Genomic DNA, 26,077 nt, shown 5'->3' on the forward strand with positions numbered 1-26,077 from the left:
TTTTGATTGGGTGACTTCGGGAAAAAATGAGCGTGGGAAGGGGCCAAGATGCCCTCCCATTTTTATGGTCACTTTAAAAGGGCACTAGAACTTTCAATTTCCCTTCGAATAAGCCCTCTTACGATATTCCAGGACTACTGGATCGATACGATCAGCCCTGGGGAAAAGAAAGGAAAAAAACAAAAAAAACAGTAACAAATAAACACACATCTGTGATCTTTCTTCTGGCAAAAAATACATAATTCCACATTTTTGGAGATAGGAGCTTGAAACTTCTGTAGTAGGGTTTTTTGATATGCTGAATCTGATGGCGTGATTTCTTTAAAGTTCTATTACTTTTATTGGTTGTTTCCCCCTTTTTTTTGAAAATAAGGCAAACTTTCTAAGGCTCGTAACTTTTGATGGGTAAGTTTAAACTTGATGAAACTTAAATATTTGAAATCAGCATAAAAAATCTTATTCTTTTGATGTATCTGTTGGTATCAAAATTCCTTTCTTTAGAGTTTCGGTTATTATTGAGCCGGGTCGCTCCTTACTTACAGTTCGTTACCACAAACTGTTTGATAGCCAGGTAACTGAAGTTAACCCCTTGATCGATCTTCTCGTTACCCAGCATCACCTCTTTACCTGCATTTATTCCTAGTCTAATTGACTTGGTCTTCTTTGTATTAATTTTCAGATCTATTCTTACGCCCTGATTCCTCAATACCTCCAAAACTTATTCATTTTGCTAACATTTTTATCTAGGAAACTCAAACCGTCTTTATTATCAAGGTGTAGGAGATTTTTAGCTTCCCATTTCATTTCATTTTCTCTTATAGCCTTTACCTTGTTCCCTAGCATAAAGTCTGTAAAAATAATCCATACAAATGGGGACAGAATACAACCATGCTTAACCTCTATTTAAATACCCAACCAGCTACTAACCTCATATCCTACCTTAACCGCAGCAATATCATTCTACTACATAAATCGCACTAATCACTTTAATGTTCTAATCTGACCACAGAACGATAGGGGTTTTACTAAAGGTCATCTAACGACCAAATCAAACGCCTGTAAATAATCTATAAAACTGAGGACTAAAGGGGTCTGATGATTCTGGCACTTCTTTGTTATTTGTCTAAGAGTAGAATTTTGTCAATTCATCCTCTCACTGAAATCATAGTTTGAAGAACTACACTGTTCTTTCTTCAAAGCCTTATCTACGGTATGTATGAAAGTATCATCATACTAAGTAATTTGCTTCCAACAGATATCAAGCTTATGCCTCTATAAGTACCTCATTCACTTTTATGACCTTTCCTACAAAGGGGTTTGATTAAAGTTTTTCTAAAATCTCTAGGTATTTCCCCCTTTTCAAAAATAATCTAATCTCTAATTTATTGTTTATTTTTTTGGGCTTCGGGATCATGATATTATGTTGTTTTATTGTGAATGATTTTTTTTTCGGTACACGGTTTCACACTTCTGCTTATTTCAGGATATATATATATATATATTTTTTTTTCCTTCTATGTTTTTTTTTGTTAGTACCACACCCTCACAAGTGACGCTTTTGGTGTGCTACCCATTGATTTTGTCTCTGTTTTTTTTTTATATAATAAATTGCTATTTCTACTACTAATAAGAGGTCTAATAATATAACTATAAATTTATGTCTGTATACATTTTTTCTTGAAAATTGGCACCCTGGAATTTTCTAGCCAGAAAAAAATTCTATATAGGTCAGGAGTTTCAGAAAATTTATCTTGAGCCTTAAGTTGGAAATAAATCTATGTGAGTGACGTCACATTTATATATATTTCAAAAGCAAAAATTACACAATTTTTCATCAGGAGTGGTCGTATCGTTTTTAGTTCTATGATGGTATTACTCCCATAGCCCCTGAGACAAGGTCCGTAAATAATGCAAATTGCCTGTTGTTTACACACATGTTTCTTAGGGAATAAGAGGGTCTTGGTATTATTCTTTCAAGGAACTTTCAGGCATTGCTCTTTGTGTCAAAAGGATTAAATGTTTTTCTGTGAGAGAGGGAGGTTGGAGTTGGGACCTATAAATGGGTCCGAAAAACTGTTGCAAAAAATGAGTTGGAAACATAATGCCGCAAGTCCTTAGGTCAAGAGGAGCCTAATTTACAAAAAATAATTCCGATATGCCCCTCTCCAACATCAGAGGCCCAAAAAGTTCCCAAGGACTTTGTCTCAATTGGCTTGAAACTTATCCTTAAGTCTTTGAGGTAAAAGACACCTAATGCAGAAGGAAAAAGAAAATAATATATCGTTTTTCTCCATAAGAGGGTCTAACAAAGGGTCAAAAGGATTTTTTTTTACCCACAACGGGTGGTTGTAGTAACTTGGGAGGGGCCCCATTTCTTAGCTACTAAGGATGGCTGTAGAACTTGAGATGGGGGCAAATTAGAAATTGAAAAATCGAGTTCCCTTTTTAAAGACCAAAAGCGATTGGAGGTAACCAGCCTACCTCCCATGCCTTTTGCTGCTACCCACCCTTAGCCCCCCAACTTACTTACTACTTATATTTACTGCAGGACCGGCCGTTTTCTATCTCACCTGGCATTTGAAATTCAGATATGTTGTCGGAGTTATTTCAATCTTAAGCTCCACAGACTCATAATGGCTGAGCTTACAGATTCACAGGACTGACCCCAAGCCGATATCAGGCGATATCAGGACTGGAACAACTACCACGAAGGAAATATTATTATAAGTCCAGCCTACCATCCACTAAGCTAGGGTGGCTCCTAGCCACTGGACCTCAAATTTGGATGTACCCCCCCCCCCCAAAAAAAAAAAACACGAAAAATTCGATCACAATTGTGAGATGGAGATACCCAAAGGTCAAGATACTACTGGTGTAAACTGCCCATTGTTCAAAGATAGTTTTTAGTAGAAATGGAGCTCATGTTTAATCTTTGTCTCCCGACCAGCTAGGAGCTCCTTAGATTCGTTTGCCAGGTTGAGATTTCTCTAGAAACGACACAGGTACCTGAATAATTCAAAAGACAGTCTGTGCATCCAACAATTAATGTGCAATGTCTCAGAAACGGTTTGAGGGATCAAGTTGAAAATATCAGGTGTGTTTGGTGGAGGGGGGAGGCAAGTTAATCTCAACTTTTGACCTAGGGAAGGGGAAATAGCAGAACTGCAACATCGTAGGAGTGGCTTGGGGAATGAAAGTGAAATTCTCCAGTAGCCTACTACAAGAGAAAGGAAGGGGAGAATGGGCAAGGGGACTTTAAATTTTGTGTGGGGGGAAGGGAAACTGCCAAAATAGTCTTACTCTCCAGTTTTTCTGGTCCACCACTACAGCCTCGTATGGGGTCTTCAATCTATTTAAAGTTAAGAATCGATGTACTAATAAAAATAGTATAAAAAATAGAAAATGTTTTGACTTGTTATCAAAATGGCGTATCAGCAATATCTTTCGAAATGCTTGGAGTAACAGTTTGCAACATTTAGGTAGTTTTTTTCCTTTTTTGGGGGGGGGGATGTAAGCAGGCGTAGAAGTATGTATTAGTAAAAAAAATGTTATCATCCACCTAATCATTTTGTTCCATAAGCCCCTGTGGTAATAAAAGAAGGCCCTCCAGAGCCAATGCTAGCGCATAGGACGTCCACTCAATGTTTCGACTTCTGGGTCTTTTCTACAGAAAAAAGTACCAAGCCTGTCACCCAATCAGACCTATAATATATCCACATATAGCATCGCAGCAAATCAAAAGACACTATATGTTACAGTGTGATAAAAATGTAGATCTGCAATAGATTGGAAATGGCTTTGGGGACCATACTGAACTTTTAGGGATTGGTGAGAGAGAAATCAAACCATGAATATTGAACTAAGGGAAGGGTAGGAGGTAAGGGTCTAACAATTTCTGTCTCTAATCTGCTTTGCAGTTTTTTATTTGTAACGAAATATTTTAATCCGAATCAAACTTTTCGGGCTCTTTTCATCATAATGAACAAAGGCTCTTTTGTTTGTGTGAGGAAGGGGGAAGAGACTGATAAAGTTAGAAAACTGCATTTCTTGGAAAATTTTCAGTCATTGAAGAACGAAAAAGTACCCATATTTTTAATGATATACACGTTTACATAATTTAGCTAGGATAAAAGTGAATACATCACTTGATGCTTTTTTTCTCAATTTCTTTTCAAATTCAATAATCGCTGTTGGGGCCAATTCCATTTTTAGCCACCAATAGGTTTTTAGACTATGATGTAAAGTAAAAAATTAGTTAAAAACTAATTAGAAATAAAAATCAGCTTCTAAACAAGGCCTTAAACAGCTCCCTATGACATTTCAGTACCATGTTAGTAACAAAGAAAAAAACAAAGAAGAAAAAAGAAAAAGAAAAAGAGAACGCATCATTGCTACCCATCACAAAAATGTTCCTTGTTGTTGAAGGTGGGGACTTTGAGTTTCCTATATTTCAACAAAGGTTATTCCAATAATATATATATATATATATATATATGTATATATATATATATATATATATATATATATATATATATATATATATATATATATATATATATATATATATATATATATATTATATATATATATATATATATATATATATATATATATATATATATATATATATATATATATATATATATATATATATCTGGATTAAAAAAATGATCTATATAGGTCACGAGTTAGAGAAAATTCATTAAGAGCTTTAATTTCGAGGAAAAAGATTCACGCTAGTGACTTCATATTTATGAGCTCATTTCAAGAGAGAAAATGGCTCATCCCCCCCCACCTCAGGACTGATCTTATAGTTTTTATTATCTATGACTTATGGAAAATTAGAAAAGGAACATGGCCAAATATAAAATACCAAGTGTAATGAGTATATTTACAATAGATGTTTTAAGCAGTTTTGTAACGCATAGAGCACAAATGAATAGCCTATATCATCTAATGTGACAAATCCAATCCGAACAGCTAAGGTAAAGGGTATTGGAAATATTTCATAAGTAATGATAAAAGAAAATGAACAGCAAAGAAATATTCAGTTAGAATACTTGCTATAACAACAATTACAATGATTCAAAACTGAAAGTGAAGAAAAAAAGAAATATCCGGTTAGAAGATAAACGTCAGCAAGAATTAAAACAAGTGAAAAATAAAATTGAAGAATAAAGAAATATGCAGTTACAAGACATGGGACAACTAGGAGCAGAATGAATTGAAAATGAAAGTGAAGAAGAAAGAAATATATGGTTAAAAGATGTGCCAGAGCGAGAATAAAAAAAAAATATATGATTAGAATATGCGCAGGAGCGAGAATTTCAAGCGACAGCGAGAATCAGAACGTGTCGAAATGAAATTGGCAAGTCATTGGGACCCTTCAACATTAAATGTTTCATAATGCCTAGAGGATAAAAGAACAATCTAGACTATGAAACATGACAAGACCAATCCTAGCAGCTAAGATAAAGGGTATTGAAAAAATGTCTGACGTGATGAGAAACGAAAATACAAAACAAAGAAATATACAGTTAGAATACTCGCTTCAATGACAATTACAACGAGTAAAGAAACAAAAGTGAACCAAAAAGAAATAAACGGTTAGAAGATATACGTCAGTAAGAATTTAAACAAGTGAAACATAAAATTAAAGAATAAAGAAATATGCAGTTACAAGACATGGGAAAACTAGGAGCAGAATGAATTGAAAATGAAAGGGAAGAAGAAAGAAATATATGGTTAAAAGATGTGCCAGAGTGAGAACAAAAAAAATATGTGGTTCGAATATGCGCAGGAGCGAGAATTTCAAGCGAGAATCAGAAAGTGTCGAAATGAAAGTGGCAAGTCATTGGGACCCTACAACATCAAATGTATTCCTTGTGGAACCCTCTATTTTCCCGAGGAAAGAGTAGCAAACAAATCTTTTTCAAATTGAAGGTTGCTATTTACAACATGGATCAATATATACAGGCCTGCCGAGTGCCGTGGCCCGACCGCAAAATTGGTTACATAGTTGTTTTTCTTAATTTGGCATATTGAAATTTCTGGCCACAAAAAAATATAAATAGATCACAACTTTTAAGGAAGAATTTGTATCTTTCCCAGGGGGGTTATATCGAGCTTATGGTGACGCCATGACATCGAGAAGAGGCTCACAGTGTCTGCGGTTAGGAGACAAGCGATAAAAAGAATCAATATATGCAAGCCTGCCACGTAGTCATGCCGGGTTCCGGCCTCGAAGGCGGCTCAGCATTGTTTTTTTTCTTAAATGTGGTATATTGAAATTTATGGCCACGAACGTAGTTCTTTTCTTAAAACCGGCATACTTATATTTCTGGCCATTAAAACAATATAAAGAGATTACAACTTTAAGGAAGAATTTGTGTATTTCCCAGGGTGGTTGCATCGAACCTATGGTAAAGCCATGACGTCAAGAAGAGGCTCACAGTGTTTGTGGTTAAAAGACAAGCAACAAGGAGAATCAATTCATACAAGCCTGCCGCGTAGTCGTGCGGGGGCCTGGCCAATGACATCAAGAATAGGCTCAAATTGTCTGCGGTTAGAGGACAAGGGACTATGAGAATCAATATATACAATCCAGCAGCGAAGCCATGTCGTGGCCCGGCCTCAAAATTGGGTCATAGTTGTATTTTCTTAAAACTGGTCTATTGACGCTTATGGCCACAAACGATCTAAATAGGTTACTAATTTCAGGAAAAATTAATTTTTTCACAGGGTGGTTGTATCAAGTGTTTACGGTCGTTGTACCAGGGTGGTTTATATCAATTTTTTACAGGTTGTTACCATTAACTTTTTCGTTATTAGTAGTTTTACAATATAGTATTTTTGTTTATTAACTTGTTTAATTAAGCATTGAAGACTAGGGATGAATATTCATGTGAAATATCTGCCACTTTTTTATCGTTTCGCATATGGAACAAATCCTACTTTTTCTTATCGAAAATCTCTAAGGAACAAAAATCTCTAAAAAAGTATTAAAGTACCAAGGACCGCAAAAATGAAATTTGGTTTTAAAGTGGGTAAGAGGAAACTTACACAACCATATATGTCTTAAAGCATTAGAAATACAGGAACTCAGTTCTTAATTAAAAAATTAAATAAAAAAACAAGTTTTTTAAACTGAAAGTAAGGAGCGACATTAAAACTTAAAACAAACAGAAATTATTCCGTATAAGAAAGGGGCTGTCCCCTCCTCAACGCCTCGCTCTTTACGCTAAAGTTTGACTTTCTCACGAATCTATTTTTTTTTAAACAATGAAAAACTTTAGCGTAAAGAGCGAGGCGCTGAGGAGGGGACATCCCCTTTCATATACGGAATAATTTCTGTTCGTTTTAAGTTTTAATGTCGCTCCTTACTTTCAGTATAAAAAACTTGTTTATTTAATTTAATTTCTGATCGTTTAAAAAAAAAAATATTTAGCGTAAAGAGCGAGGCGCTGAGGAGGGGACAGCCCCTTTCATATACGGAATAATTTCTGTTCGTTTTAAGTTTTATTAGTGATAAATATACGTAACTTACGAATTAACTTACGTAACGAACTTCTATATTCATGTATTTTTAATACGTATATAAGGGGATATACCCCCTAGTCAATACCTTGCTCTTTAAGCTGAAGCTCGAATTTTGTTCCAATTCTTTAAAAATGACCTCTGAATCACAAAGGCCGTTAATTAGAATAAATAGCTCTTATGAAAGTACAAAAAATCTTTGGCTTAAAGAGTAAGGCATTGACTAGAATGCGAACCCTATCATATAGCTAATATTTTTTTATTCGTTTTAAGTTTTGTTGGTGCGCCTTACTTTCATTTGAAAAACTTCCTTTTTATATTTAATTTCTGATTTTTTTTAAATAATGATGGGAAATCCCGTGCCCCCTCCATAGCCGTGTCCGTTCCCCCATGAAAACTTCATGAAAAGATCCTCCCATATAACCCCCGACCCACCCCCACCCCCCACTACCAGAAAAAAATTCCCCCTGAAAATGTCTGTATACTTCCCAATAACCAATACTATATGTTAACATTGGGTAAAGTTCATAACTTTCAGCCCCCCCCCCCCTGGGGGAGTTGGGGGGTTAAGTCATCCTAAAATACATAGTTATAAAATTTTAGACCATGATGAACAAAATGGCTATCTCAAAATTTTGATCGGGTGACTTTGGGAAAAAATGAGCGTGGGAGGGGGCCTAGTTGCCCTCCATTTTTTTGGTCAAATAAAAAGGGCACTAGAGCTTTTAATTTCAGTTCGAATGAGCCCTCCTACGATATTCTAGGACCACTGGGTCAATACGATTACCCCTGGGAAAAAAAAAACAATAAACACGCATCCCTGATCTTTCTTCTGGCAAAAAATGGAAAATTCAACATTTTTGTAGATAGGAGCTTGAAACCTCTACAGTAGGGTTCTCTGATACGCTGAATATAATATAGTGATTTTCATTAAGGTTCTATAACTTTTAGGGGGTCTTTCCCCCTTTTCGAAAATCAGCCAAATTTTCTCAGGCGCGTAACTTTTGATGAGTAAGATTAAACTTGATGAAACTTATATATTTGAAATCAGAATTATATTTGAAATCAGAATCTGATTCCCTTTTTTAGAGTTTCGGTTACCATTGAGCCGGGTCGCTCCTTACTTACAGTTCGTTACCACGAACTGTTTGAAAGACTTCCATACGCCGCCACGCAGTTTCAGTACTTAGCGGGTGCCTAGTTTGAAAATAAGGAACATGCGTAAAAAATCATTAGAAAATGAGCGAAAAAAGTGTATCACCATGGAGCTCTTTCCTAATTGCTGAGGCACAAGACAAAAGCTACCATTAATTGGCAGTTCACTGGTAAAATAAAAAACAGTAATTGAATGAGCAAAAATATGTAAGAATGTAACATGGTAAATACATACATCTTTACATAATTTAGCTAAGAAGAAATTGAATAAAATGTTTGATGCCTTTTTTATGCTCTTTGTAAGTTTAATAATTGTTTCATGGGCTAATTCTATTTTGACCCGTTATGGGGCTCCAAACAGCCCATAGTAACCAAAACTTTAAACCTGTGTTTCTAAGAAAAACTGTCGTGTGAGGAAAACTGTTATTTGTAGCTGATTCATTTTCCTTAATATTAAACTCTTATTTTGAAAAAAAAATTGCAGAAATTTAAACAAATCCTAAGACCCTTCAAAAATGACGTCACATCCAAAAAATAGTACACTAGTGGAATTACCATTGCTTAAAACCCTAAAAAGGAGACTTGCAGCCCTCATCTTGAACAACAAGGAAAATTACACTTTTGCATGGGTAGCTCTTTTACGTCCTCTTTTTTTGAATATCTCGGTTGTTATTTTTTGAAAAATCTTCTTTGTCTTTTCTTACCGTTTCGATATAAAAAGTGCTGCATTTAAAATTGGAAACATACTACCTAGAAATCCTAAGTTTAAATTAAAAGTTTTTAATTCTATGCGCCCATACTTGCTCGCTAAACTGGCAGCTTACTTATCTGTCGTTTGTACTCCTTACTTACAAGAAATTCATATGCCTGCATTTCTACTCTAATCTGACTTCAACAGATCTTTTAGACGACATGTTCTATAAATAAGTTTAACTGAGTTTGGTAACGGAGAAAGGAGTAGCGAAAAAACAGATTTTTGTCATTAGATAATCCTAATCACATCATTCTCAAAAGAAAACTAAAGATAAACTTACAATCCTTGTTACTTTTTGGTTCTCCAAAATATGTATATTTGCTCGGGTGAGAAAAGACGTAAGCATAGATAGGCTGTCGTCCATATGTACTATGCTTTCTTAGCGTTTTTAAGAAGCCATGATAAAACAGTCGATCACCCAGCATCTATAAACATAAATAAAATGTTGTTACAATCAGGCATTTAGATGGGCGCCCATAAACTGAATTTTTTTTTTTGGGGGGGGGGGGGCTTACCGGGTTTAATAGGCACTTTCAATGTTGGATATCGACCCAGCACCGATCCACCGCAAGCGTCAAACACCACCGACGACAGGCCCGGTCAACTCCCGTCGTTGTGTCGTAACGCCGCTGACGCCAGGCTGGCGGCGGCGTACCGCTGACTTTTAATTAATTTGATCCAATTCCTTTGAGCGTTAAACGTAATGTTGGACCTTTGCTTTTCTCGTGTGGTTAAGGATTTCGATATTCCTACTTAGAAGTCAAGTGCGATTTCAAAATTAAAAAAACAAGTGCGTACACAAATAATTAGCATTAATTCATTGTGCTCCCAGGGGGCACGAACGCCGAACGTGTTATGCTCGAACGCCGCCGACGTGAGGCCCGGTCAAGTGCCACCGACGTGTCATAACGCCGCCGCCGCCTCGGCTGGCGGTGGCGTTCCGCTGACTTTGAATTAATTTGAGCGAATTCTTTATAGCGTCAACCGTAATGTTGGAGCTTTTCTTTTCTCGCGTGGGTAAGGACTTCATTATTCCTGCTTAGAAATCAAGTACGTTTGTCAAAATTAAACAAACAAGTGCGGACACAAATAATTTGCATGAATTCCTTGTGCTACCAGGGGGCACGAACGCCGTACACCGAATTTGAGCCAGTTATTTATTTCTTCAACCGCACTGTTGGAGCTTTTCTTTTCTCGTGTGGTTAAGGTTTTCGTTTTTCCCGCTTAGAAATCAAGTGCGTTTTTCAAAATTAAACAAAATAGTGCGGACACAAATAATTTGTATGAATTCCTTGTTATCCCAGGGCGCACTAACGCAGTACACCGAATTTGAGCCAGTTCTTTATTTCGTCAACCGCCCTGTTGGAGCTTTTCTTTTCTCGTGTGGTTAAGGTTTTCGTTTTTCCCGCTTAGAAATCAAGTGCGTTTTTCAAAATTAAACAACCAAGTGCGGACACAAATAATTTGTATGAATTCCTTGTACTACCAGTGTGAGTTTTTATTCAGCACTAGTTCTTGTAGCATATCCATTAAATTCCATTGAGCATTGGGTGAGAGGATGGCGGTACAGGTAGGGATGGGGTTGGAGTTAGAACCTCTAATGAGCACGGCAATTTGCCCCCAGCTTCATGGGCTTAAGAAAAATTTGGATTGGTCTGTATTTAAGAGCACAGACCATTATTACCAAAACAATCTAGATTGAAAGGGGATATACCTTCCAAATCCTTTCTGGATGTTTGATAGTATGAAACCTAAGGGGAAAGATTTTCCTACCAACCCAGCTGTGACGTAAGTGGTGACAGTTCTTCTCGATGGTGACGGTTGCTCGACGAAAAAAGACTACTAATGTTGTAAATAACTTTGTTAGGAATACATAGCTGTTAGATATTTCAACTATTATGCAAGGGTTCTGAAATACCACAGCCATTTCGTTTCTACCAGATTTCTACTTCTCTTGATGAATAACGAAGAAGACCAGCGTCTAGGCAGTGACTCGCGAAGTTTCTAACTCGTGTATAGGCCCAAATCTGATGTAAAATAAAGCTGGGATTTGAGAAAGACAGATAAGATAAACTCTGATCGCGCCAGTGGCGCGCCGCTGCTGCTATTTATTGCCCCCACCGCCACCGAACTTCCCTTATTAGCGTGGCACAGGGATCTAGTTGTATAATATAATTCTAAAAAAATATATTTATAAGGAAGCGTCATGCTTCCAGGGGGGGGGCTGGCGCCCCTATCTGCCCCCTCATGGGCGCCCATGGACACGTATCCAGATATTTGCATTAGGTCATAATATACGAAAGGGATAGGAAAAATTTATAATTTAGTAATTCAAACAACAGCAGAATTATAAATAAAAAGACGAAAAAATTGGAAGCATGATAAAACTCTGGAAGGTTGTGATGGGCATGACAGCTACCTTCTACTTGTGTAACTATAGCTTATCAACAAAAGCAGATCTGAATATTTCAAATCTTTATATAAATGATACTTTTATATCATTTATTTATATTTTCAAAGCATAATTAGTGAAGCCTACACAATGAAGCCTTACTAGCTATGGAACACATACCCAGCACGAAGGGCTTGGATTTCAATCTTTAAATAGTGTTTGCTTTGATTATGAGTGTTCCAATTGAAAAAATAAGTAGTAAGGGCCCAATTAGTTGAAAATGTACATGCACTTTCACAAGCCTGAGGCATGGATATGTGTGTGTATTTTCAAGTAATTGGGTTACCAGGGTCATTTGCCTATTACAATGAACTCTACATGGCTTGGTAGACATGTTTTCCATTATGACATCGATTTTTTGTGTGTCAGTCGATTAGAGAAAGTTGGTGCTTAGTCCAATAAAATACCTTTATTGGTCGTTTTTATAAAAAAAACTTGCCAAGCTATAATTTACTCATTTAAAAAAAAAACCCGATATAATGTCCATACACTGCATCCCAATTTTAATTATGTTTTAAGACATTGTTTATAGTACACCATATATTTTTAACTTTTGAAAACAATGGATTTGTCAATTTTCAATGTGAGTACACTTTTCATTCTTTTATTTCCCCCCCCAAAAAAAAAATAAAGAAAAACGTTTTACTAGTAAATTCAAATTTCAGAGGGGCTTAGCCCCCCCTCCCCTCCAACAATACAAAATCTTAAGAATATGACGACTATATTCGATAGAAACGTCAAAGCACGCTTTTTTCTATTATGTAAATAAAATCTCTCCACCATAGGTATGTTTACAGGTTTTAATTGTTTTGAAAAACAGTTTTTTATCTTTCAGAAATAAAGCTATGTCCTAAGATGATGTATTTTTCTGCTTTTAATGAAAAGCATGCGTGCTACAACGAGTGGGAGAGTTTTGGGGGGGGGGGGGTTAAAAGTAACCGGCTCTTGCTATAAACGGGGTTTGTCTAATTCCGATGTCACGGCGGATGACTTTGGGAAAAAATTAGTGTGGGAGGGGGCCTAGTTGCCCTCCATTTTTTTGGCTTACTTAAAAAGGACATTAGAACTTTTAATTTCCGTTCGAATGAGTCTCCAGATTGGAACTTTTAACTTCTATAGTAGGGTTCTCTGAAGGTGTGATTTTCATTAAAGTTCTGAGTTTTAGAGGGTGTTTTCCCCTTTTTTAGAAAACAAGGCAAATTTTTCTCAGGCGCGTAACTTTTGACCGGTATAGCTAAACTTGATGAAACTGAAATATTTGAAATCATAAGGATTCGCTCTTTACGCTAAAGTTTTTATTGTTTAAAAAAAAACAAAGTTGTGAGACAAGGTCAAACTTTAGCGTAAAGAGCGATGCGGTGAGGAGGGGGACAGTCCCCTTCATATAGGGAATAATTTCTGTTCGTTTTAAGTTTTAATATCGCTCCTTTACTTTCAGTTTAAAAAACTTTTTTTTTTATTTAATTTCTGATCGTTTTTTAGTTAATGCAGCTTTTATTTGCATACAAATTTTACTTTTATTTTGCTAGATGGATGTCTTTAAAAATTAACTTACGTAACTAACTTCTATATTCGTGTATTTTTCTTCTGGTAAAAAAAAAAACAAAGTTGCAGATTTTTGTAGATATGAGCTTGAAAGCTATTTAAGAGAGTTTTTTGATATGCTGAATCTGACAGTTTGATTTTCATCAAAATTCATTTGATTGTAGGGGGTGTTACCCTCCTCTTTAAAAAAAAAAAATCGAGTAAATTTTTCTCAAACTCGTACCCTTTGATGAGTAATACTAAACTTAATAAAGTTTATATATATATATATTTAGAATCAGCATTATAAGCACATTCTTTTGATACATTTATTAACATCAAAACTCCGTTTTTAAAAGTTTGGATTACTATTGAGCCGTGTCGCTTGTTTTTTTTATTGTTTTTTTTCTATTACGTATATTTTATTACGTATATTAGGGGGAGGGTTATACCCATATTAAATAACACCCACTATAAGTTAAAAGTATAAAAAAAAAAATTTGATTCACAAACCCCCTGAATCACAAAGGCTATTTTTAATTAGAATAGATAGCTCTTTTGAAAGCACTAAAAAAAAATTGTAGCGTAAAGAGCGAGGTATTGACTTGGGAGAGAACCCCCCTCACATACATTATAATTTCTGTTCGTTTTTATTTAGCAATATGAAATTAATAATAGTAGCACCCTAATGAGCAATAAACAATAGGAGGAGTAGTACAAAACTTGACCTCTTAACCATCTATACAAAAAACTGGAAAAAGTGAAGTTGTTTTTTCCATGTTAAATTTTGCCTTTTTTTCAAGGAAGAGGATACGTGCAATAACCCCCCTTCTGAAAAGATAGCAAGATGAGCGAAGTTGCATTAATGCAAGCCACAAGACCATCAATTATCAAATATACCGGTAGAATTATACATGAGCTGGACCAGACAACGAGCATCCAACCTTTAGTGTCACGGTCCTCTAACGCCAGTCTAAGCTCTGAACAAGCTAAAATGAAGTTGAAGCGAGAATGGAGTGTTTCTCATAGTACCACAGCGTAGCCTAATCAAGATCTTGAGCTTGACCCCCTTTATGTTTTGCCATGGAGTTCAGATTTAGAAGACAAGTCAGAATTTGTAAGTATATACATAATTTTTTCTATCCCTATTTTCAAAAATAAAGTAAATTTTCTCAGGCGCATAGCTTTTGATGAGTAAAACTTAAATTTGTTTCTAAACTATTCTATAATAATTCTATTTCATTTTCTTTCATTAACCAAATTAGTAGTATATAATGGAATGCTTATAACGCTGAAATATCTTATCATACATTTCTAAAAACCTTACCATGTAACTTCTCTCTTCTAACTAAGACGTTTTTCTAATTCAATAATCCATTAGTCCTTAGAGCAAAATAACTATACGAAAACAAGAAAGTTGCTAGTTAACATATAAAAACCATTCATAAACTGGAGTAGGTTTTGCAGTAAGTTTTTGGGCACATCAACTGCTTACCAGCTTTTACGTCGTTACATCTGAATTTTAATCCGATTGACACGCATAAATTTAATTCTAGGGTGTGTTCTTGTGAAAATATGTATATTTCAGATCAGATATATTAACACATAGTTAGAAGGTTTTAATAATCCTCAATTATGTCTTCACAGTGTGGTCAAGTAACATTATTTGGGGGCGAACTCATTTCATTGAAACACTTAGGGATATTTTAAAAGGTGTTTTCGAGAATGAATTTGAGGCTGTTCTATTTGAACAGTGTTGTGAAGTCAGATATCCCAACTCGAAAGGGCATGGATCCTCCTACATCGAAGGAAGCTCTCGGTTCCCATGAGTCCTCACATAGGGGGGCTCTAAAAAGGACCATCCAGCATTTTAATTGCACTTTAATTGTTGATATGGATGAAGAAAAAAAAAGTTCTTCTCTCTCTCTCTTACAACGATTATTTAGCCCAGGTCAACGATGTCCACAACTTCAAACAAATCCATTGCCAAAAGACAGACGAAAATTTGGATTGTTGACAGAGTTACACCACCAACCGCCGACATGGGATTCGTGTCCATTAACTAAAGCTGAGGAGCAAGTATTTATACAGCATATCGCGTCAGTCGAACAATGGTCAAATTTCATTGAGTTATATTGAAGAGGGTTAAGCACTAGAATTGGACCCATATTTTGCATTTTTATTCTAAAAATTTTTGGAATAAAACCACTAGCTTTTTTTTATCATTCTCTTGTTCTAACTTACCCTTCTAAGAATGAAACTACATTGCCCGGAATAAAACAATATATATATTACTGTAGCATGCTCAGTTGTCATAGGGAAAGACATATGGAACTATAACTTTTTTTTCTTCTTCTTTTAATTGTTAAGGTGGTGGTGGTGGGACAATTAATATAAAAAATTGACATAGTTTTTAACTTTATAAAAATAATGGTTATTTTCATAAAAAATAAAACTTTTTTTTTCTACAGATTAAAGATATAGCACCACCACCGACACCGTTGAGTGATGAACCAAGTGTATTTACAGGACCAATTTTGTCACCACCACCGGAGTTCAGCGATCAACCTACACTAGTTCGAGAGGATATGGAGTGGCACAGGGGGTTCCTTAATGATGTTTTTGGGGAAATGGCTAGCTTAGATGACTTAAGCTGTGATATTGACATGCTTGAGGATACGGAGTGGACAGATAGTTTTATGCGTGAACATTTAGGTGATGCTACTAGTGCATCTGAACCGGGTCCTCATAACGAAATTTCATCACAGGACAATACAGGCTGGCTCGATCAATTATCCCCAAACACCTTGGAATATATACGAGGGGACCTCAAACCACATCCCCTCAATGTTATTGAAGAGACTAGGCGTGGGGGTGTTATTGACAATTCCATGTCACCCTCCATCATTCCAGTTAATCTTATAGATACTAGTAGTAATACAACAGCAACTGTATCCCCTCTTCTGGAATTTTTTCTGTCCAACTCTGCCTTGCACCACACATTGGTCTACAGCACCAAATTCAGTGACCCCTTAAACTCTTTAGTGTCGGGAGATATAATAACAGATCTCTTGGCCATTACACAATCATATACTGATAAGATTCGAGCCAATCTTGAACAACAAATGGGGGTTTGGGGAGTGGAGGTTAGTTTAAAAGCATCAATAGCACTAAAAATATTTTTTTCAAATTAAATTGCGGGTGATATGTATTCGAAATACTTTCACACAGTGATGTTGGCAATAAGCCCGCATTTATCAAATTATGGGGAGTTTTTTCTAAATTGGGGTAAACGTATTAAAATTAAGTGGGGAAATTGTAACGAGAGGGGTAGTGGATCTGTGGTTTTATTTATTGAAAGTTTAACTGTTAAAATTTGTAGATTTAAAAAGGATTTTATTGTAAGAGGTGGGCATGAGGAGAGGGTAATTGAATCAAAACATCATTCAGATTTGGTGCAGGGTAGGGGAATACAACGAATCTGTTTCGATACGAAGCTGAAGTGTTTCAAGTATGCGTTTTTAATTGTGGCATACAGACCTCTGCGCAATTATGCCACTAGGAAAAGTTGGACAAAATGGCAGTTAATGGTTTGGAGAGTTCAAAGTTCCCCAAAGTAGATTTTAATTGTTTAAATGATCAATATCCCGTGACACTAAAAGGAATAGATATTTTTGAGTGGGCTAATGCACATTTAAAGATTGGTGTCACGGTGTTACAGTATGAAACAGAATTTGAAGAAGGTCAGCGTTTCGATAAGAAGAGTGTATTATTTCCAGTGCGGGCTCCTTCAATTGAATCAGTAGAATATTGGGTATGGCTTCTATACACCCCACCCACAGACTCCGATTCAATTGGTCATATCAATCCAATTACAGATATTAGTAGAGTTTTATGTGATGGGGCGTGGGGGTGTATGTTATTACTGTCCAACATGCCTCTCAAGATTTCGCTCTGATTTAAAGTGAAAGCATCACATGAAACACTGTAAACGTCATAGATACCAGGCTGTTGAGATTGTAAGCGGAGATAGAGCGATCTTACGTTTTAAAAATTTTCAAAACACGCTCCTGCAGAGCAATAAGATCGTTTTGGACTGCGAAGCTAAACTGACCGACGTGTCCAATCCGTCAAATTCAAATCATGTTAAAATACATGAAGCCATAGGGGTCTCTTACGCTCACGCGCAACGAGATTCCAATAATACCATGCAGGCGCTGGATAAAGTTGAGATGTTGAGTGACGGTGAAGACTTCAAGCGCTCGGTCTTGGTAAGTCTAATCAAAACAGCGAGCGATGTGCTTTCACGCCTGTGTTAAACAAACTATCCTATGCTCTTATAACCAGATGACATCTTGGCCATTAAAAATCGTAAAATGTGTTGGGTTTGCAAGGGAGAATTTGATGATGGTGTTGGGAATGGGGGGAGGAGGAAGGTGATCGACCATGATCATTTGTGGCAGTAAATTACATCGGGGGGGAGTAGCTTTAGAGGGGTAGCACACCAGTCATGCAATTTAAACGTTAGACAACAATATTTCGTACCTGTTTTTATACACAATTCCAATTACGACTTAAAGTTTGTTCTTCCGGCGTTGGCCCGCATTGCCAAGGGGGGAGTTGTAGATGACGCATGGATAGATGGTTCTTTTTCATATAATATCATACCCAATTCATCGGAGAAGCTACTGCTGCTAGAATTCATGTGGAAAACAGTTGACAAGGGTAACACGTGCCTGAATAAAATCCGTTTTTTAGACTCTTTCAGCTTTTTCCCCAAATCTTTAAGTCAATTGATTCAGCTGCAGATAATTGACAATTTTGATAGCTTCTCCCTCCTCAAACAGCGTTTCCCCGATGATGAAATGTATGATTTATTAACGTGTAAGGGTATATATCCATATGATTATTAAAACTCTGGCTCGAGGCTAGATGACGTGTCACTACCACACATTGAAGATTTTTAAAATTCTCTTACAGAGAGTGATTGAAGCATTAGCCACTACAAATTTGCTAAGAGGGTTAGGGCAAATGGTGGGTGTAAAAATGGGTGGTATTATTGTAAACTATACTTGGCCAGTGACGTACTCACTCTTGTGGATAGTGTGTGCAAAAATATGGATAAAATCTATAGGGACTTTGGGTTGTATTTAGGTTATTATTTTTCCACTCCCCATTTGTTGATGGACTTGATACTTAAAATGAGCAAAGAAGAAATAGGTCTGATCGGCGATGTGGATCAGCATCTGTTTCTAGAGAGATCAATGAGGGGTGGGTATGTTTTTCACGGGGATCGTATCATGAAAACTGATCCGAGTGGACAGCACACCGATGAAAAGACAGACGCAGTTTTTCTGGATATGAATTCTCTTTACCAATCGGCAATGTCTCACTACTGTTTGCCGTGTGGCAATTAAAAATTGCTTAACAATCCATGTGCTTCGAATTTCCCTAACATTGCCAGTGTTGAGGAGAATGGGGCACAGGGATGGTTTTTTTAAATTGACGGTGAAATACCCATGGAAATCCATGACTCGGTAAAAGACTTTGTTTTTCCGTGCATAAATAGACCGGTGGGTAGGGACTCTCTGAGCCCCTACAATTTATCTTTAGTAGAGGACGAGAGTATGCACTGGGTACCTTCAAAACAAAAACTAATTGCCGACCTCAACCCGAAACAGAATATTGTTGTTCATCACGTTCTATTGAAATGGATGGTGTCCAATGGTTTCAAGGTCACAAAGATTCATAGAGCCCTCCAATTTGATTAAAAGCCTTACATAAAAACGTTTATTGACACCTTTGTCAGTAAGCGTTCACAAGCGGAAACGAAAGTTGAAAAAGAAGTCTATAAACTGATTTTGAAATCAGCTTTCGGTTAACTGTGTGTGAGCGTGCGAAACAGAAGTCGATGTGACATTGTAACCAACCCCAAAGATTGTGCTTGAATTATTGCGGATCTAAACTTCATATCGTTTACAATCATATACTCTAATATGGTTCTCCTACAGCGTAAGAAAATAAGCATTGTATTAAATGAAGATATTGCAGGCGGAAGTGCAATAAATGAAAGATCCACGAAACACATTTTGTCATTTTATTATAATTTGTGTCGGGTACAGTGGCTAATTGAGGGACAAGTTCAAGTGTATTAAGGGGACACTGATTCACTCCTGTTAAAAGTAAAAACTTAAAATCTCTTGAATGATTTGGAAAATGTCGAGTACATTATCTCACGAATGGACTACACTAATTGGGATGAATCCCTCTACCCAGATCTAGTTCAATACCAGGCCCCAAATCAATTGTTAATGTTAAAATCTGAAACGGGTAGCCATCTGATATCCAGTGGTGTGTTTCATGGTCCAAAGGTATACTGTGTGGAAACGCACGGCAAGGATATCAAACAAGTTTGCAAGGGGGTACCTACACACTTTGTAAAAAATAATTTCGACATGAGTGTATATAGAAACTGTGTGGAACGTAGTTTAGTGCCAAGGGCGAAAGTCATGGCGATTCGCTCTTTACAATTTAAAAACTACCCAGTTAGAGTTGAGAAAAACGCCATGTCTGCCATATCGGACAAAGTCTATGTACTTGAGGATGGTGTGAAGGTACTACCACAAGGTCATTATTTAATGTCCGACCTAGTTTATTTTAGCGAGTAGAGAAAACAGAATGGTATCCAAAAACAATCCTAAAATCATTAAAAAAAAGTATCACTAAGGGGAGAGGAATTTTTTTGGGTAGGTAGGTGTTTTTTTTAAATTCTTTTTTTTTCTTTATCAAATACAATTTTAAATGTGTGTGTGTACAAGGCATATCAAGTACCAGTATTTAAGGCCAGCCCCCCGGCCCAGGGCCCCCGCCCCCGGCCCCCGGCGCCCGGCGCTTCCCGGCCCCCGGCTGCCGCAGCGGCCGCCCCTGGGGGGGGGGGGACCCCAAAATTTAAAATGTTGTAAGTAAAAGTGTATGATATTATTTCACAAGTGTGCACATTAGTCCAATAAATGTTGTATTTTTTTTATAAATAAAAAAAAAGTGTATTTATTTAAGTGTTCATTTTTTTCTAGTGGCTATGTAAATGTTGAATTTTTTTTAATTATAAATAAATTAAAAAAAAAGTGTATTTTTTTATTATTCATGTTTAATGTGCCTTTTTCAATGTAGTATTTTTTGAAAAAGTATTGTCACTTTTTTATGTATATAATAAAAGAAAATATTATTCTTCATCTTCTTCTTATTATTATTCTTGAACGGAGTAGTAGTAATAGGGAAATTATTTAGTCATTAGACAGCTATAGTCTACAGTTAGTTGTCCAGGTAAACTCTTAAAGGAAACACGCATCAATTTAAAACACAATTCAGATCGTTTCTGTATGGGTTGTCAATGTCAGGCAAAACAACACTGTTAACTAGAATAATTAAAAATTGCAATAAAATGTTTGTGGAAAATCCGAAAAAAATCTACTATTGCTATAGTATTTGGCAGGAGTCGTATGATAAAATAAAAGCAATTACTGCCACGAGGGGGTTGGTGCAGATACAATTCATACAGGGACTTGATGTTTTCAACATTATTGAACAAAACTCTTGGTTGATCATTGACGATCTGGCTGAATCTATTGAACAATGGTCCCAGGAAATGCTACAATTGTTCACTGTTCGCTTTCATCATGAACAGACTTCCGTTACTCTGGTTCTACATTATCTCTTTCATCAGAGAAAATGTATGCGAACACTTTCATTGCACTACAACTACTATATCATCTACAGAGTTGTTCGTGATTCTAGCTCGCTAATAACTCTCAACAAACAGATCTATCCGGGGGCCCCCAAATTTCTGCTCTCAGCATACAATTAGGCAACTAATAGACCTTACGGCTATATCCTATTGGATCTTAATCAAAATACACCCTAGGATCTGCGTGTAGTCTTAGATATTTTTGACAATGAAATTACAGTATATCTCCCCGTTAACAGTAAAAACACCTATTATTATTTATCATGACACTGAAGAAACTATATGAAAATAGATATTTGTTTTCAGTTTTAAGCACTTCGAAACCTCCACTCAGGAAAGCAAAACTCAAACCCGGTATTGACAACGATTTCATAAATCTAATATCCGAACTTTGTTTAAATTTGATCGAGGGTAATGTTCAAGTGCCAGAAGTAGTTAAGCAACAGGCAACGCAACATCGTTCCATTGTACGTACAGTGGCCTCTAAAAAGAAAGGAAAGAATTTCAAAAGGAAACGACTTCTTCAGGCGGGCGGTAGCTTTTTCACACTTTTACTGCCAATAATTGCAGAACTTTTAAAAAGTTTTCTCTAGAGAAAGAGTGAGAATGTCAAAACCGTATAAAGTGAATCCAATAAAATTAGTTGTCTCATTTGTGAAGTACTTTGAGTACAACATGAGTAAATTCTTTGACAATAGACTATTGAAGATGATAAAAAACTGTTTTTAATTCAGGATTCACCTTGCTGATTGGAATAACACAAGTCCTATTGACCGAAGTCCACTTCTGGTGGTGGTGCTGATCCCAAAAAAGAATTATCTCCTCAGAATTCTGCTTCTGGAACACAACTGAAGAAGGAGGAATTGGATTCAATTGTATCGAAAATTGTAAATCTAATGCCCCACTCATAGCGCAAAAAAATAACACGACTCCGAACCTATATCATGAAAAGTGGTCAAGATCATATTCAAGTTGAGAGCAATGAGATAGGGATTATAATTCAGGTCAAGAGCTATAATCTACTTGATTTAATCTATGATATGGCTACAAATCGTAAAGGACTATTATCATTTGACACTCATATATACAACTTTCTAAATACATTAAACTTCCCCAAAAGTCTTATTGGCAATAGAAAAATTCTAAAAAAATTAAATGAACATGCATTATCGTCATCATCAACAAGAACATTGACATCATTAAAAAATGAACTTGAAGAAGAAGATTTTAAATCGATTTTGGACAATACTAGCACACCGATGATAGCTAGACAAAAGCGAAGACGTATCAAGTCAATATCACCATCGCCACCACCACCAACGGCCAGTATACAAAAGGGTAGCGGACGTTACACAACGTTTTTACGTTCAAAATGGTTGAAGTTCTGAAAGGTGTTTATGAAAATATTGTGAGGCATGGAGTTTAAGTTTCCCCACCACTCTTTCCAAAGTCACTGGTGTTCACACTAAAAGTGTACAAGACTATCTACAAAATGAATCAAGTTACACTCTGTACAGAAATCATAGACTTCGTGCTAGTCAATATCGAAAAACTAAAGCCTTTTTCCCATTGCATATAATGCAAGCAGATATCCTGACTCTAGATGAGATTCAACGACGTCACCATACACCGTAAGAGTACATCCTACTTGCAATCAGTGTTTTTAGTCGCTATGCATATGCAATTCCATTGCAATCAAAGAGAGGTGTTGAAGTTGCTCAGGCCATTGAAATTATTCTCGAACAGGATACTAATAAAAAAATTCAAACGGATCGTGGTAGTGAATTTGTTAATCCCCATGTTGCAAAAGTACTAGAGAAATATAGTACACTGCTCTATCATAGTCACAGTCCTATAAAGGCTGCATTGGCCGAACGATTGATAAGAACTATTCGACTTTTAATTTTAAGATATTGTACATTGAAAAATACATCGGCTTTTATTCATGATCTTTATACAATCATGTTGATTTATAATCAAGGACCTCATCGATCATTGTCAAACTCTAGACCAACGGAAGTTCATCATTATGATCATGATACAATTGACACCTTTCTTAAACAGTGCTCCAATGAATCGTTGGCTGTCAAGAAGATGAAAAATAAACTCAATGCTTGTGATACTGTTCGAATTGATATAACAACAAATTTTTTTGTGAAGGGGACTTACTCGTGGTCCACCAAACCTTTTAAGGTGGAAAAAATAATAGACACTAAGACAATAACGTATCTCTTACGTTATACCAAAGATGATGATATTCTTGGTGGCCTTTATGACTATGAACTGAAAAAATTTAAAAATGCTAATGAAATCTATCAAATTGAAAAGATATTAAAGACACGTACTCGCAGGGGTAAGAAACAGTTACTAGTTCGGTGGCTAGGATACAACTCTGATTTTGATTCTTGGATCGGTGTTAAAGATATTGAAAATGCCTAATGATTTCTATATAACATTCATGTCCAACGTTTCCGATCCTCTTTACAATAACATGAATACGACAAGTGATTTTTGGACAAAACTCTCCCCTACCATCAAACTTGATGGTGCACATGAAGTGGGTCTTGTCGATTGTATTCTCAAAAATACCTATGACTTCCCGAGAAAAGATCGGGCCTAAGATATAAAAGTTATACCATTCGATTGGACTATGAATGGGTTGGGCTATGTCGACTATGAATGGGTTGAAGCACTTAAATCTAGTGATTATACACATACCAAATTGAAATACACTAAATATGATAATATGGGAGATTTGTGTCATACAGTCAATAGAAAAATCTAATATAACAGGAATTATACATTCTCTTGTAACTATTCATTGGACCAAGACAGAATTTACATTGATTCACCTGTTGACACTAAAACAATTATTCTCAATGATAATCTGAGAGATGTTCTTGGCTTTAAACAGAATATGATCAATGGGAAAAATGCTGGCACCGTTTACGGGATAGATTAAGATATATTTGCTGATTATCCACCTGGTTTCGACTCGGACTCTTGCACATTTATCTATGCATCCTTTTTGGAAGCATCGAGAGTTGGTAATTCAAATGTCCCCCTCCTACGTGTTCTTGAGCGAAAAAAAACTCATGAACTTGTTCATCACTATAACATAAAGCATCTTCAGTATGTTCCTGTAAACACTTCGTATTTGGAACTCTGTCAGTTAACACTAAAAAGTGAACTGGGTGATCCTCTAGCAATAACAAAGGGCTTAGCAGTGATTACTTGTCTTTTTCGACCCATTGTCAACAACGACAATACAATCACCAAAAATGAACAATAGAAGAATTTCATTTGTCCGTCTCGATATTAACTTTTATGTTGGTGCTTTGAGTCTACGTCAAATAAGCAATAGATTGGACTACTACAAGGTGCGTACTACAATTTCTGACTATGGTCTTGGTAGCTGGTTTTCTAGGCTATTTTGTTCTGAACTACCCCTTGCCAGAAAATATCTTGGACCTGCTGTATCGAATTTCGCAGTCTCCACACGACAGAACTGAGGGTTAGGTAAGAATTTTAGGGAGAATTTTAAAGAGAACATAAGATCTTAAGTATGATGCGTCGCTGAGAGTATCAGATTTTAGCAAAACTAAGTGGGGTTTAAAATGATGCTTGTGCGTCATTCACTGAGCAGTTTCCACCCAGGCGGAAAGCGAAGGACATCAACAAGAACTTTGAGGAATAAAACAACGAAGCCCAATAAGCAGAAGAAGAAGAAGAAAAAGATTGTTAGATCAAAGAAGGATTTCTTCTCTTAAGACGACTTATCTCCCCCACAAGGAATCATATCCATCAATTAGTTCCTCATTGAATCTATTCAATGCTGAAAATGTTGATGTCAGTGTCAAGTATGGCTACTATGAGCAGTTTCACTCCCATCAACCCCTTTCTGAAAATGTACTCTTTCAAATATTTTCTAATGACGACTATTTCATTGATTTGTCGTCAACATTTATTGATTTAAATGTTGTGGTGAAGAAAAAGTCAGATAATACAACTCCAAATGCCGGCGATGGTCTCTCCTATGAAAACTGTATTCTACACAACCTATTCAAACAAATTAATGTATTTATGATTGGAACATTGGTGAGCACTATCAATAATTTATCAAACTATGCAAGCTACATACAATTTATGATGATGAAACCAAAGGCCTACAAGGAATTGAGAGCAAAATCATTAAGGCTATGAATATCGGTCAGGTGTTGATACTGACAGTGAGTTGACTACCGCAGTGACCTAGGAGTGTCATCTAGTTGGAAAATTAAATCATGAGATATTCAATATATCCCAATGGCTACCCCCCAATGTTAAGATTGACATAAAGCTACAGATGTTCCCATCAAATGTAACTTTGAGAAAAACACTTCCTGCAGCACCTGATGCAAGTGTCATTATCACATCGGCAATTCTCCACGTCCAAAAACAACAGGTAATGAGCTCTGTTGCATTGGCAGTGGTAAAGCTAAGAGCCAATGGCAACAACATTAAACTTCTTGTTCCCCATACGATCACCAATCAACGTCACATTGCCACCGGTTCTCGTAGCTATAGCGATTCATCATTTATCAATGGAGAAATCCCATCGAAATTGGCTTTGGCCTTTGTGAAGAGTGGCATTGCCGTTGGATCCTGGACTGAATCCCCCCATGATTTTAATTTTCTTGGTCTATCTAGCTTTGTGTGCAAAGTGAATGGTACTCCACTTTACACTCATTCATTTGACAAATAATCCTATAGAACTCTGTACGAGTTGGCCATGCAATCCCTAGATCATGATTCTCAACTATTTGAAAATGAAATAACCGATTCAATGTTTTCAAAAAATCATGGGGTTATTGTTTTAGATTTTTCTGGCACACAGGATATGACCATAGTACGAACAGGGAATGTACGTTTA

The 26,077-nt window shown here is 36.3% G+C and overlaps 1 protein-coding gene across 1 annotated transcript in view; it reads right to left on the reverse strand.

The window, feature by feature from the left end:
* The window catches only part of LOC148951117 (uncharacterized), a 159,218-nt gene that overhangs the window by 45,101 nt on the left and 88,040 nt on the right, over positions 1-26,077 (reverse strand). Inside the window, exon 12 of the mRNA XM_089091001.1 lies at positions 9,726-9,870. Within this exon, the coding sequence (XP_088947127.1) occupies positions 9,726-9,870 (145 nt within the window). The remainder of the gene's footprint in view (positions 1-9,725; positions 9,871-26,077) is intronic.

The sequence above is a fragment of the Artemia sp. Qi Xiang Cuo genome, chromosome 6, assembly GCF_049724085.1.
Source record: "Artemia sp. Qi Xiang Cuo chromosome 6, ASM4972408v1, whole genome shotgun sequence".
Lineage (NCBI taxonomy): Eukaryota > Metazoa > Arthropoda > Branchiopoda > Anostraca > Artemiidae > Artemia > Artemia sp. Qi Xiang Cuo.